A 14,963-nucleotide genomic window follows, 5' to 3' on the forward strand; every position below is an offset into this window, starting at 1 on the left:
GCACAGTTAGTCCAAAGGTACAATTCAAAAGATTAGGCGTAGATCAAATGCATTGTTTGCGTTCCAAGCCCCAGCAGGTCAGTTTCATTAACAGAAAAATCCAAAATTTGATTTGTTAAGGAAACTAAAGGCCTGGAAATATCGCGTTGCTGGACCAAGGCTTTTTTTTTCAGTTTAAGCCCGAAACGGTTAGACCTTTAGAGTATAATTATATATATTTTTAATATCCAAATAAAAAAAACATTTATTTTGCTATAGTTATAATACTTTTTCAGTAATGGGTTTTTTGGATCATATTAGTCAATGTGTAAAGGTGCAGTGGAGTTGAAATATCTCAAAAATATTATTTATGAAATGAAACAAAAACTTTTTGGGTGTTTAAATATATATATTTCAATTATACGTAATTATTGACATACAGAGATTCTATTCAGTAATTAAAAAAATGTCTATTACATTGAAACTAAATTCCGATACTATTACAATAATCTATAAATATACAGTCTTACGAGAAGCTAAAATTTCACTATTAAATTATTTAAAATCATTTTTATGATACTACTTAGCATAGCACAATAAGTCAGGGATATTAATGATTTTTTATAGCCTTTGAAATAATCCAATTATTAATTTATTGACGAAATCGCTTATATAATCGGCTATTTAAAATTTAAATTTTTTATCACATGTGTATTGAAAACTATTCTCGTTTCGATTTTATATTTTATTTATGTCTAAATTAAAATTTTGCATCGATAGACATAATTCGCTAAATGGAATTGATAGCTGCCCACTGCTAGCTTTTTAAGCCAGAATGACATATAATTAATTTGGAAATTTCAAAAAATGTATTCTACAATTGAAAAAACGGTTATGAAACAGTTCCTCTCATTAAATTGTAACTAAATTGGAAAATAATTATGGAATGAGATTTTTTAGGAAACAGACTAGATAAATAATAGTACAGACAACCAATTATTTTACAAACACAAACAAAAATAAACTGACTTATAAAGGTATTTGAAACCATAGATAACAAACACATCACAGTACTATTTTTTTCAATATTTAATAACACACTTTCGAAGAAAAGTCATATTATGACAAAATGTATACATGAGAATTTTATATATTTTTTTAATTACTACTTATTCTTCTAATACACTATTTTTTTTCACCAATATGTTTTTGATATTTCATTGATACATATTAACTTTAACTGTGGCGGTGTCTAGATCTCTTTTCATATTTTCAAGTTGTTTAATGTCTTGTACTGACGTCTCGCACTTCTGCACGACCAGAGAGTGGTAGAAATGTATCGCAAATGCAACGAAGACGATTAATACTGAAAAAAAACAACAATAATAGTTAGATTTATAAAATATAAAATTTATGAAAGGTCTTAGACCCTAAATCCAATCAAAGAAAAAAAAAGTACGGATACCGCAACTTCTTTAACATCAATATGCAAAAATATAGCGTTCAATCAAATTTGAAGAATAATGGTGTGAGGCAATGCAAAACAAGGGATTTATTACCATAGATACATTGTATATTTTACTTTTTGCAGTGCCTCTTTGTGGGCAAAGGTAACAACTTGCACTTTGCCTTCCTAAATTAAAAATGGAGCTCTATCTAGTGTAAACTCTTTTATCAGTGGGTGGTTGTTATTATATACCTACTTGTATTGTAAAAAAACAATAGGTTTTAGTATTGTTGTATTATAGCTTAAAGAGCGTTAGTACTTTAGTAATTACGAATTACAAGAAAGATCTTTGTCTCAAATTGTAAATGAATTTTAAATAAAACGAATAACCACACACACACACACACACGCTTCAAATCACAAATCGTATGCACGCGCATACGATTTTCTCATTAATTATCAATCATCATTAATATTAAGCAAGAATGATTTTTTTATCGTAAATATTAATACTTATGTTATGTCTTTACTTTTAATTTTTTTTCTCAAGCTTCGTATTATAAATTTGTAATCCTTTGTGGCCTTAGTTTAGTAATACGTAATAACTGTACAACCATTTCTGTAACGCTGTTGATTACAAGTAAAAATAAATAAATAAACGTAACAATGGCAATTATATTGAAAAAAAATGCAGGTCTTTAGCCTATAACAATGGAATTGTCTATGAGCAAAAATTACAATTTCCTATCTGATGCTTCTAGTTCTTAGTCTATTTTCGAGTTTGATTGTATACCTGTGTATTTTAGACGAAAGTAGACTATTACATGAAATTTAATATGTTTTATTTGTATTAAGTTCTATAAAAGTACCACATAATCAATATTATATTATTTACCTGGTATAACGATAACGGTGGCTGCAGTTGCCGCCGCAAAGGAATAATCCCAAAACTTTACCCAACAGAGAATAGCTATTTCCACTAAAAATAGAAATAAACCTGAAACAAAGATAATTATGATAACATTAATATAATGTTAATTAAACCTTCGAATGTTAGTTTTAGAACTTAATGTCACGCTAAAACTACTAAGGTACTTGCTATCAATAGTACCTACGTAATAAAATAAATAATTTCAATACACGAATAGTTTTGCTTTGTAAAATTCTACCGCCAAACAGCCATACTTAGACATTAGTTTGTTTTGACATTACTGTTAATTATCATTAAATAAATCATAAACAACATGCTTACGGATACTGTTGATTGTATAAATCGTTATTTTAAACAAAGAATAATACCTATATTATGAATATGATATAATATTATAATTAATAAATGGTTTTGTTAGAATACATATGTGGCAGAATTTTAATGAAATTAGACACATACAAGTTTTCTCACGATGTTTTCCTTCACCGTCAAGCACGAGATAAAATAATGTTTATAATTCAACACAGATTAAGCACATAAAAATTCAGTGGTGCTTGCCCGGGTTTGAACCCACGATCATCGGTTCCTTCTCCTCAAAAGGCAGAGGAGGCCTTAGCCCAGCTGTGGGACATTAACAGGCTGTTACTGTTTACTGTAAATGGATTTATGAATACAGTATATAACCAATTACATTTACGCATTAATTATACATTTCATATGACAAACAAAACTAAAAATAGCTAAATAAATATTATTATCGTTCTTATCGCTTACAGCGGTCTCTTCCAGACACCTCTAAACGAGATAGTGCTGAAAAGTTCAAAATAATTGCGCACTTATGCCTAGTTACAGGACGATACACACAAGGCTACGAGTACAAACGTTTTGTTTATACGGGCCACAAACACGTTAGTCATGGTGTCGCGGGCCGAAAACAAAGAATAATTAAGTAATGATTTCTTAGGTTTCGGTATTGTTACAAATTGAATTAAACAACTATGAACGAATTTATCTCGTATATTTTAACATTTTTTTTATAATTTCCTGACGTTTCAAACACTTTGTCCGTGATCACAAGCAGGTGTTTAATTCAAATTATTTAGGTATTTATAAGAAACCTGTAAATTTTTTAATTGTTGAAAATAAAGAAACATCATCCCAGGTTGAGTACAGGTTTATGATGTATTCCAATGGCAGGAGTACCTAAAGGTAAATAAACAACTTGAATTGATATGACATAATTGGACGAGACCTAAAATAATCTTTGGCATTCACTATTGATTCATAAAAAATGGCATTTGAATGCCGGCAAAGTTATTTCGGAACTTTGGAAGTTACCATATTATGTATAAATAAAATAATAATGAAATAATTGTACATTTCATTACTCACCTAAGACAGTACTAAATGCCCACGCCAGTTCTATAAAGCCTCTCATCCTCTCGTGGGGGGAGTCCCGCAAGGCGCGCGCCGGAGCGCCGGGAGTATTGTCCATCTTGCTAACGGCATCTATATTTGGCAGCAGGTACGTAGATATCATGAGGGCGAATATATGAACTGCTACTAAAACGGTGGTGCAAACAGCGAACATGACGAAGAGCCATTCTGGAACGTTCGTTGGCTCATTGATTTGGAGTTCCACCATAGCTACCATTGCGAAACCTGCAAGTAAATAATATTATGACATTGTCCGTGTTAATGTTTCTTAATAAATGGGCTATCTATCGCCAAGATTTTTTTTAAATCAATGTAATTCATCATGAAATTAGAGCGTTAAAACAAAGAAACTCTTCAGTTTGACAAAAGTAAAGAGGACATATATCGAATACATGTTATAGAAATCATATAAAGTAATGGAAACGAGTACTAAAAAAACAATATAATTAACAATAATATATATATTTTTAACTCTTATGAGATATACAAAGTAGATCTAGATTTTTTTCAAATTTAAAATAGGTAGGACGCATATGGGAAATGATGGGAAGTGGTCACCACCGCCCATAGACATTGCCACTGTAAGAAACCTACGCGTATGATGATAAAATCGTCATCCCTTGTGCCTGTAGTTACACTGGCTTACTCATCCTTCAAACACAACAATTCTAAGTATTACTGATATTAAGAATCTATATGTTTAAGATCAAATCACATTATCCAAATATTATTTTATTTTTTCTTTTCATTAATAGATGGCTCTAGTTGTCTTAAATCGTGCTATAACAATGTTTTTTTGTAACTACTTAATAAGGCTTGACTTATTTATAATGAGAGAGAACAATTACACTATCTGACCAGCAGTACACACTCTGTGGTTTTATTTTAAAGTATAAAATATACATTATATAAGTTTATACAGCTTTTTTAATAAATCATATCAATCAATATCATGCAAACGCGACTTCATTGCCGTTGTATTAAATTCATAATGTCTATTTATAAATAAATTTGCAAATATATTTAAATAAAAACGAATAACATTTTTATTTTGTATAATTTTAAGCTATAATTATATTTCGCCTTGAATACAGGTCGTTGATAAATGTTATTCATCTCATTTTAATGAACAATTTACAGCGATGATAAATTAAAAAAAATGATACAAGTATTTTATTATTAAGAAATTACAACTAAAAGTCAGGTATTAAGGATTAAATCTATTCCTATACCTCATCAAAAGATATATGTTTTTTATTTTTATTATCTGTGTCCTTTCTCTACTTCCTCAAAAATGTTAATTGATTTCTTATACTATACTATCAATCTTACTTATATATAGACATGGATGTTGGTATAATTTATCGTATATTAATATATATTAATAGACTACGACACTGTTCGACTGATCACCATGACAGTTGGTTGGTATGTGGTACTTTTTTTTCTATATACTTTGTTGTAGCTCGCTGCTAGATGACTACAGCACGTTATCTTTTTCTAACGTAGTAGCTTCTAAAACCACTGCGAAGGCCGACTTCGTCACGCGTTTTTTTGAGCTCCGGACGCCGGGACAAAGCATATCAACTTCTATACTAAGTATACATTGTCCTAATACTAATCTAAATTGTAATCACCTGATAACAGTTCGGAGGTGGTAGCAGTGGCTTTCAGTTTAGCTCGAGACATGTGTAATCTTCTCCACGAGAGACCATCTGGTGACGCCGGTCCAGGAACCTCTTCGTTATAAGCAGAAACTGGCATCGCTAGCGCTACTTCGCTTCCACTCTGAAATTATTTAACGAACAAGCCATCTTGAATCTATACTTAGCTTACAATTAACGAATAATATAATACTTAAATAATCGAAACTGATTCAACGAGGAAGTGCTGCTAGCATTCTTGCCACCGTTCCACGTTAAATAAATATATAATATATACATATTTTGTATATATACTTATTTAAATCCCCAATATAAAAAAACACATATTGTTAAAAAGCTATGTTTTTATTTTAAAATTTATTTAAATTACTTTATTACATTTTCTAAAAATATATTTTTATTTTAATTAAATATTATATTTTAATTACACTTAAGAAACATCGGGTTTCTTTTTCTGAAGGAAGATCTGTATCTTCCCAGACACATAATACTTTTCCTGAAATCGGTGGTGAATATTTAAAATTGTTTTACACCTCAATCGCTAACTGTTAACGGGCTGCAAAACGACGTATCTTCAATCATAGCTTCTAACAAAAAAAAATTTCTTTTTTTTTTAATTATCGTATCCACTCCTAGCGCTAAAATTTCATGTTTCACCGGCGTATCCCTAACACATTACTCGGTACGCCATCTAATAAGATGACATCTATTTAATATGCTGTTGCTATGAAAAACAACCGGCAGTATTGTATTTCAAAGTTTTTCTCGTTGCCGATACTTTACAAATTATTCCGAAGACTGTTTATATTAATTAGATTATGCACGATGATAAATATTATATAGCGGAGTCACAATTATTCCTCTCGTCTCAACGAAGCGTTAGCGACTGATTTAAGAAGCAGTTAGCAGATACATCTAGGTACATAGGTCTGTAGTAGTTGTGACATGCGACAAAATATATTGTTTTTCGCGAATAGAAAATGTAGTAACCGCCAAAAGCTTTGTAAGGAAATAAATATAAACCGAAAGGGATTTACAAAAAATAAAATTAAATAGCTGAACCATCAATATTAAATATATTCTAAAAATGCAATATAATGCAATATGATGAGATTAATATAAATAAAGTTAAAAGCATATAAATTAGATTATTACTTACCCTAATCGATTGGTTACATTGGCAAGGACTCTGCAAGTAGCTAGGGCTTAACAGCACCGTTGCGGTGGACTTGTTGGTCAACATGCCGGTTGGGGTGACACTCCCGTTTGGAGTGCTGACACCCTTCGGACAATCGTACTCCAAGCTGTGAGGCGGGGTCACTGATATAGCGGGACTGTCCGCTGCCGTTACCTTGATTCTAGGGACAAAGGATTATCAAACATTAATATATATTTTTTCTATTATTTATTTTAGTATTTCTCTAGCAAATGCGCCACCTGGTAGTAAATTGTCAAGTTTTACTATAGACAATGGTAATAATATAATAAGAAACTCATTACATCGCTAATGCGCTGCAAGGCATGGAATCTGTTTTATTATATCCTTTGTTCCTGTTATTACACTAGCTCACTCACAGATCAAAACGCAACACAGCATTTTTCATTTGTAAAATATAATATTAATGTTTTGGAAATGAAAAATAGGGTGCACAGATGGGCAAAAGCCAACATCGACAATCTTAGCGCAATCACAGATTTAAATTTTCAGCTATTATCATTGGTCGAGTTATTGTTCCATTTGATAAAACTGTGACTAACTAGAACATTTATTGCTCCTATTATTTACTAACACGTTGTGGAAAATAACGACTTGTCAACGTAAGTAAATAATTAAATCATCTTTAATTAAAATATAAATCAGATAGGCTTATTTAAACATTAGTAAGGCACTTTGAAACGAGCTGCTACATTTGTTAGAACGTCATTTATTATTTATTAGATAATGCCCAACGTATTACTATAACTATTTAAGTATTTTTTTAAGCAAGTAATAATAATAATGTCCTCCAGACCGACTTCGGCCACGGCGGGCAATCTCAAGAGAGATTAGCCAACTACGCAGGAGATTTTATAGTGCACAAGTGTGTGCGCAAACACAGGTGCACTCTCTATTCCTTAACTCTCATAATCCGATGGGACGACAATCGGACACGACCGGAAAGAGGTCAGGCGTAGGACCAACTACTTTACGTGCTTTCCGAGGCACGGGAGTGTACACACTTACAACTTCCAAACTCCGGGCTGCTACTGAGAATTTTCTGACAGAAAAACCCAATTTTCAAAACTTTTTATTGGCCCGACCTGGCAATTGAACCCGCACCTCCGGGTCTGCGGCCTTATAACAAGCCACTAGACCAACGAGACAGCCAAGCAAGTATCAGGTAATCTAATGGTATGTTGATGGTATGCCAGAAATTGCAAAAAGTTTTAACACAGTCGGATAAATTATATATGTGCATTGTCGTTGGCGTTCAATAATGTTTTGATTATTGTTTTTAAAACGACAATGAATAACAAGAATGGAAATACGTATTATGCAATTAATTATTTTTTTGCTTGTATTTAGTTCCATTTATTTAACTTTTAATCTTTTACTTTAAATTGTATTCCATTAAGTTTTGTTTATTAAGCCTCTTTTCCTTAATAGGTCTTGCTTTTACATTGAACAAAAAACATGTTTATTTGTTGAAATACAGCTGGTTTATTAAGTGGTAACCACAAAAACAATAGTCTTAAACATTCAAGTCATTAAAGTGATTGTCAAAGTTTGAATTAATCAATTTTTAAAATGAATCTATAAAGGTGTCTACACACCAAACCCGCTGATGTGGCGACCCAAGTTAGCGGTTTTGTTATCGATGCCATAGTCGGCTTCTTCATATCTCTTTGGAATTCCTTGTCGGTGTCACGAAGTAAAACAGATTTCACGATATAGTTGAGTGTCGCAGGGCAACTAGATGCGTGCGCAATTCGCGGACATGTCGCTCACATGTCGCCGTCGGGTGGGTGATACGAGAAAATGCAAGTCGCCGTCATGATTCTTTTGAAGTATTGGCCGGCGGGCTTGGTTTGTAGACTCCTTGAGACTATTCCCAGCTTATTTCTCAATTTAAACTCTAATAAGAATTACACTAACTTCGCTTGACTTCCGCTGTCATAGCTCGGCGGTTTCCCAAGACACTGATACGACTCGCAGACGCCCAAACTCTTCGGCCTGTAGTCCTTCAGTCTGTAGGGTCTATGTCTTTCGTACAAGTGATCGGTAGTGTTGTATCGTACTAATGAACGCGGTTTTGCTTTCCCGCACGGCGGAGTCTGTGTACATTGATCTATCCGAGATGCCTCTTCCACGCTCGTTACGAAGCTGGCTTCGGATATCTGAAATAAAAAGATAAATTATTTAAAACAAAATATTTATGTAATAAACAAAAATCTCCACAAACGTGTTGTCTGTGCCTTTGATTCATCTTTATATTATTTTGATCGAGTTTATTTTTGATTGCCCGTATGTTTTTATTTCCAGTCAGCATCAAAATCGACATTTCAGGTCAATAATTTTGATAATTAACATCTGTATTTTTTATTTTTGCGACTTCCTTATTGACTACGACGTTGTTTTCTCGTCGCTTGTTTTCTTCTTTAAGGGGTTGTTATTGGTAGGATCCCCTAATTACTACTAACGCCTAATTACTTCTGGGCAGGTCCATTCGCTTCTCATTGCCAACGAAAAAAACGCAAGATAAAAATAAAAAGGTGCGTTTGGATTCTATTACCACTTATCATGTATCCGGAGTAGAGCTATTTGCCTTCCCGGCAAATATAAAAAAAAAACTTTCATTTAAAGGCAATTTTTATGAAATCAAATAAAATATGCTTTATTCTTGAAGACTCTGAAAAGCATTTTCACTTAAAGGATTAAGGGTACCACTGTTCGCCATGTTGATTAGACCCTGAATTAAAATAACGCAACTTAAAATTACCAATAAATCGTTGAATGAATGAGTTTGCAATAAAAAGTTATGTAACTAGCATTTTGCCTATCAATAATAGTAAATGCATTTATGTAAGTAATTGTTCTTCTTTCATTCCTGTTAAATAATTCTGATTTCTGATACAAGTTCATTCAAAAACTAGACACTATGCCCGCGATATGTTATGCCCGCGGATCCATCGTCGTGGATTTTAGTTAGTTTATTATGGATCCCTCATCTCATATTCGCGTAATTCATTTTATTGTTGCATCTCCGTCTCCTTCCATTGTAGTGAAATAAAAAACAAATTTAACACAAAGTATTTTCAAAATTGGTGCTATTGTTTTTGCATAATTTCTAGCAAATGAGAGGTTGTCCATTTTGGATGTCACACCACTTTACAGTTAGTTTTTGTTAATTTTTATTTATTTATTTTTTTCTCTTTTCTTTGTGTTTCCATAATAATGCAATTCCCATTTTACATCCAATTATATTTAATAGATATAGATTAAATAAAATTGGATGCAAAATATTTTTGTAAATATTTTTGTAAGTTAGTTAATTTTTTATTTATTTTTTTCTACGACATAAATTAACTTAAACTCTGTGTTACTTTTGTCATTTCTTTTTTATCTTCTTATTTTACTCATGTGGTGTGATCCAAATAAAGACTTTATCTATCTATCTATCTATCTATCAATATCATTTCTCATATAAAAAGAAAAGTTAAACCTCACTCGTTGACAAATAACTTGGCGATTAAAAAAAAAATATTAGCGATTAGATCCGTATTCAGTAAAAAAATATATGGTAACTTTTTTATTTTTGTTGTCTTTATTAAAACTATGTAGGTATGACTAATCTTCATTGGGATCCTGGGAAGAACCTCGCTGTTAAAATAACAAATTGAAAGACATAAAAAACTATAATGATAGACATTTGCGCCGACGCCGATATACTCCATATTTTGACGCCGACTTACGGCGAGACAGCGCCATTAGACGAAATTTAATTGACTTTAAAATTAATTTTCAACTGTACATAGCTTTGATCCAGTCTGTAAGTATAATATGAGTAAGGATATTATACACTTTTTAATGGAATACTTATCAAGTTTATTTTATTTGAACGCTATTTTGATTTCAAAGTTTTTGCAATTGTCAGATCTTCAGACAAAAACGCCTAGTTGATTGGAATTATTTTTAACATAGATATGGGTTAAATTACTTAATTTACAAAAAAAAAAACAATCAAATCAATCAATCAATGGTGACTCAACTTATAGCTATAAATACAATTATGTATATATAATATTATATATACATAATTGTACTCGGTACTCTACTCGGGACTCTACTCGGTTCTATGAAACAATGGATCTACAACTTGACATTTGGTAGGTGGGTTTCGTTGTGTCAGTTGTGTTTTATTGTAGTAATCGTTCTCTCTATTGTATCGCATCACAAAGCGATGAGATTGTTATCCGACACGATATCACGAGATCGTGGAGAATGAGAGTTCAAGCGAAGGACAATAGCTATACGTGCTTTCTGACCCACAGAAGTGTCGATAATGCGAATTTAGAGCGAAAATAGCGCTGGTACTACTAGTACTTACTATTAGGTAGTGAGAAAATTATTAATTGACCTTACCCACAATTTGTATACAGGATTTCACCATGTATCGACTTATAAGCTACCGGACAAGGTACACTAAGGTCAGTTTTACAATTGTAATTATACATATATATAATATCAAAATAACTATTGTATTTAATATAATGAAAGCCAACACTGAGTTCTTGAACAGTGTTAATGATGATGATGACTTGTCATTATCAAATATTATACAAGCAATGCAACTTTGTTTCATCCTGCAACTTGTGCGTCATCTCTTAAAATAATATCCAAAAAAGGTTATAATAATAATGAAACATGAATAGATTTTGTTTGACGATCAAGGTGGATGTTTTTCTACTTTAAATTAGAAGGAAGTTATTAGTTTGGCAGTTTAAATTTTGTGTATATTTGTTTTATCTTTAGGTAGGTACAAAACCAAAGGAGTTCCTATTCATTTTAAAAAAAGGTAGGCGAATGAACAAATTTGCTATCTATTGGTAAGTGGTTACCAACGCCCTAAATTGATATAGTAAACATTCCTTACACCGTTTTCTTTTTTTTTCACGTAGTGGAAACCTTCAGAAAGGTACCTAGCTCCCATGGGGGGGGGGACTGGGTTATGTGGGATTCTTACGCACTAAAACCACTGCGATGGCCGCCTCCGGCACAGATCGGTGAGGCTGCGGGATCGTGTTGATATAAAGCATCTGCGGCCTCTCCCGTGCTTTGCTCCGCTCGTGGTTTGGCGGAGCTCTCATCAGGAGGCGAAGGTAACCTCCGCCCTGCGCACTCCTCGCTAGTACGTACGGCAGCGCGAGGCCATCCCGGCTGCCGTCCTCCTCAGGGCCGTCTGAAATAAGACACGCGAGGTCCCAACCTCACGCATCCACGGCCCCAGGGTTACGCCCTATCTTTAAGGCCCCGGCCGTTTGGGCTGTGGGAGGGCAGAGACGACGCCGTCGTCGTCTCCGCCGAGCAGGATCGGCTCTTTCCGTTCCCGCTCCGCAACGCAACAATCCTAAGTATTGCTGTTTCGTGGTAGAATATGTAATGAATAGATGGTAAATCCCACATAAGCTTGAATAAAAAATCCACCATGAAGGGTTGGACATATATACAATATACATACATATATTTAAAATTAGGAGATTCGTCACTTGCGTGTGTTCTTTTATGAATTCAGAAATTGTAAGCAATCGGCTAAATTAATGATTGTTGTAAAAAAACTTAAAAAAATTATGTGTACTACACTACACTTAAAACTTATTTTCGTCACAAAATAATCCCACGCTGGCGAAGCCGATAATTTTGCTACTATTTAAACAAAATATATATAACAACCAACCCAAACACAAAAGAAACACTTGAAAATCTAAAACTGAGATATGTACTTACAAAAGAATGATGTACACGTTTTTAGGTTATACTACTTACATAATTTATTTATCATATAATTATAAACATGCCACATTAATTTATATTATTTTAATGTCGAATATTTAGGTATGCGCATGTTATTGTTGGTGATTCTACCTAATCGTATTATTAAATCTTTATACATATATTTCTTCTACTGGACCGATTTTGATGAAATTGTTTTGTGTGTGTTTCAATCCCGGGATGTTTTAGATTTAAACCACAGGCAGCTGACAGGCGCTGCGGAATCAAATTTATTTCAAACGTCACGAATTCATGATAGGCAGCTAGCTATAGTACATACCGTAACCGTACCGTAACAGCCTGTGAATGTCCCACTGCTGGGCTAAAGGCCTCCTCTCCTCTTTTTGAGGAGAAGGTTTGGAGCTTATTCCACCACGCTGCTCCAATGCGGGTTGGTAGAATTCACATGTGGCATAATTTCAGTGAAATTAGACACATGCAGGTTTCCTCACGATGTTTTCCTTCACCGTAAAGCACGAGATGAATTATAATCACAAATTAAGCACATGAAAATTCAGTGGTGCTTGCCCGGGTTTGAACCCACGATCATCGGTTAAGATTCACGCGTTCTTACCACAGGGCCAACTCGGCTTTTTTTTTTTTTTTTTGGCTATAGTACATATATATAAGATATTTTCATGACTGAAACTTTTTTTTTGCAATGTCTATGGGCACTTACCATCAGGTGGCCCATATGATCGTCCGCCTACCTATAATATAAAAAAAAGAAAAAAAAGTATGTACAGTTAATTACCTACAAACCTAACCATAGTCTCTTATTGTTAATCGCTCGTTAATATTGAAGTTTAATAATATCTGATATACCACACAGCATATGAAATTATATGCAATTGTGTAAAATTGATAGTTAATTAGCTCTTTTGTTTCTCCGTACATTCGATTGAATTTCCAAGCATTGCTGATCACCAGCCGCCAATGTCACTGGCAGGGTAATTGTTGGCGCAATCAACGAAATGACTGTCTTCCATGGCACGCGGTTACCACGCTCATGTTACGGTCCGTTCCACTCAGTTGAATATTGTTTGTTATCATTTTAGTCACAATATTTGGTGACAACGATGTTATTATGTATTTAGATACATCACTTATGTATGTTTTTGTTTATTATCTATTACGTAGTACTGATTTTATTAATCAGAAATATCAAACTTATTAGAAAATATTATAGACGTTAATAATTAAAAATAATTTAATTAAAACGTATAAAACTTTAAAGTACTGGAATTTATTTTATTTAGTAAATATGCAGATAAATAATTAATTATATTCTGAATTAAAATTATCATGATAAAATATTTTATTTTGTATTTATTTTCTTTACAGATTTCTTTGACTCTGTTTGACAGTCAACTGTTTAACATCTTCGCATCGGTTATCTCTACCACCATTATAACTACCCAAGGTGCCTCACGAGGTCCTCATTGACTAAGCATCTATCACAACTCGTTTTCGGCCTCTCTGTGACCATTTATACACACTGATGTTATTGTTTTTACGTTATACTCGGGGTTAAATCCTCTACGTGCTAGCCTTTTCCTACTACCATTTTAGGCTACCATCTGCAGCCTTTAATGGTAGCTATTAGATCTATCCCTTAAATTATCCCAAGATACATGTCGTAATCCACGTCCAGTTACCCATTAGGACTAATAAGTAATATCTCGTAAGTACTAGTTCAAATCGCGAAGTGTAAACGGTAATTTTATTAAATTATTGTGTTATTTTTTTCCAGATTAATGTTATATCTACGTTAAACTAAAGTTATTTTGTTCTTAAGCATAAGAATGACTACTTACTGTGACAGCTATTAACGAAAGATAATAATAATATATATTAACGAAAATAAAAATTAAATAACATAAGCTGATATTTTAATTTTAAAGAATAATTGATTGACATATCAAAGTACAGCCCACTCTTGGGGCTACCACAATGAAAATTTGCAAACAGGTTCCTTTTACACATTGGGTTAGAACTAAGGATTTTTGAAAGTTAAACCCCTAAGATAGTAATAAAGTGGATGAAAGTTTATCTTAAAATCTTTCATTTTCGATAAAAAGAGCTATGTATGGTAATTGGTTTTAAGCAATTATTTCTATTATTATAATAATGACATTATTTATTATTTAATTTTGACATTTTTTTTTTTAAATTGCTGATGATTTTTGTTACTTTTAATTAGAATTTGATTAGATGGATCTGGAAGTGCTATGTACACTTGTAATTGACATGCATATTAGATATACTATTATTGTTTTATAAATTAATCTTTTCAATGATTTATATGTATGTTGTAAGTGTGCTATTATAAATAAATAAATTCTGAATTATGACGAGAGCGAAGTGGCGGCTAAAGCGGTAGTAATTATATAATATGATGACTTATACATTATTGTATTTGATATAATATATATTATCATATGTATATACGTTAGCTTTTAAAGCGCCCGACCT

At 32.6% G+C, this 14,963-nt stretch overlaps 1 protein-coding gene across 3 annotated transcripts in view; it reads right to left on the minus strand.

Annotated features, from left to right (window-relative positions):
- Window positions 1-428: 428 nt before the first annotated feature.
- Window positions 429-14,963, minus strand: part of LOC126775288 (calcium release-activated calcium channel protein 1-like) — a 58,486-nt gene continuing 43,951 nt past the window's right edge. The window contains exons 1-6 of one of the 3 annotated variants that reach the window (XM_050497112.1): window positions 7,034-7,197; window positions 6,618-6,816; window positions 5,432-5,582; window positions 3,750-4,019; window positions 2,322-2,423; window positions 429-1,345 (exon numbers count right to left, since the gene is read on the minus strand). In XM_050497112.1, the coding sequence (XP_050353069.1) occupies window positions 1,197-1,345; window positions 2,322-2,423; window positions 3,750-4,019; window positions 5,432-5,582; window positions 6,618-6,816; window positions 7,034-7,062 (900 nt within the window). In that variant the 5' untranslated portion in view covers window positions 7,063-7,197 and the 3' untranslated portion in view covers window positions 429-1,196. Of the gene's footprint in view, window positions 1,346-2,321; window positions 2,424-3,749; window positions 4,020-5,431; window positions 5,583-6,617; window positions 6,817-7,033; window positions 7,198-8,594; window positions 8,837-14,963 lie in introns of those variants that run through there. The other 2 variants (XM_050497111.1, XM_050497110.1) reach the window with 2 other exon arrangements.

This window comes from Nymphalis io, chromosome 18, assembly GCF_905147045.1.
Source record: "Nymphalis io chromosome 18, ilAglIoxx1.1, whole genome shotgun sequence".
Classification (NCBI taxonomy): Eukaryota; Metazoa; Arthropoda; class Insecta; order Lepidoptera; family Nymphalidae; genus Nymphalis; species Nymphalis io.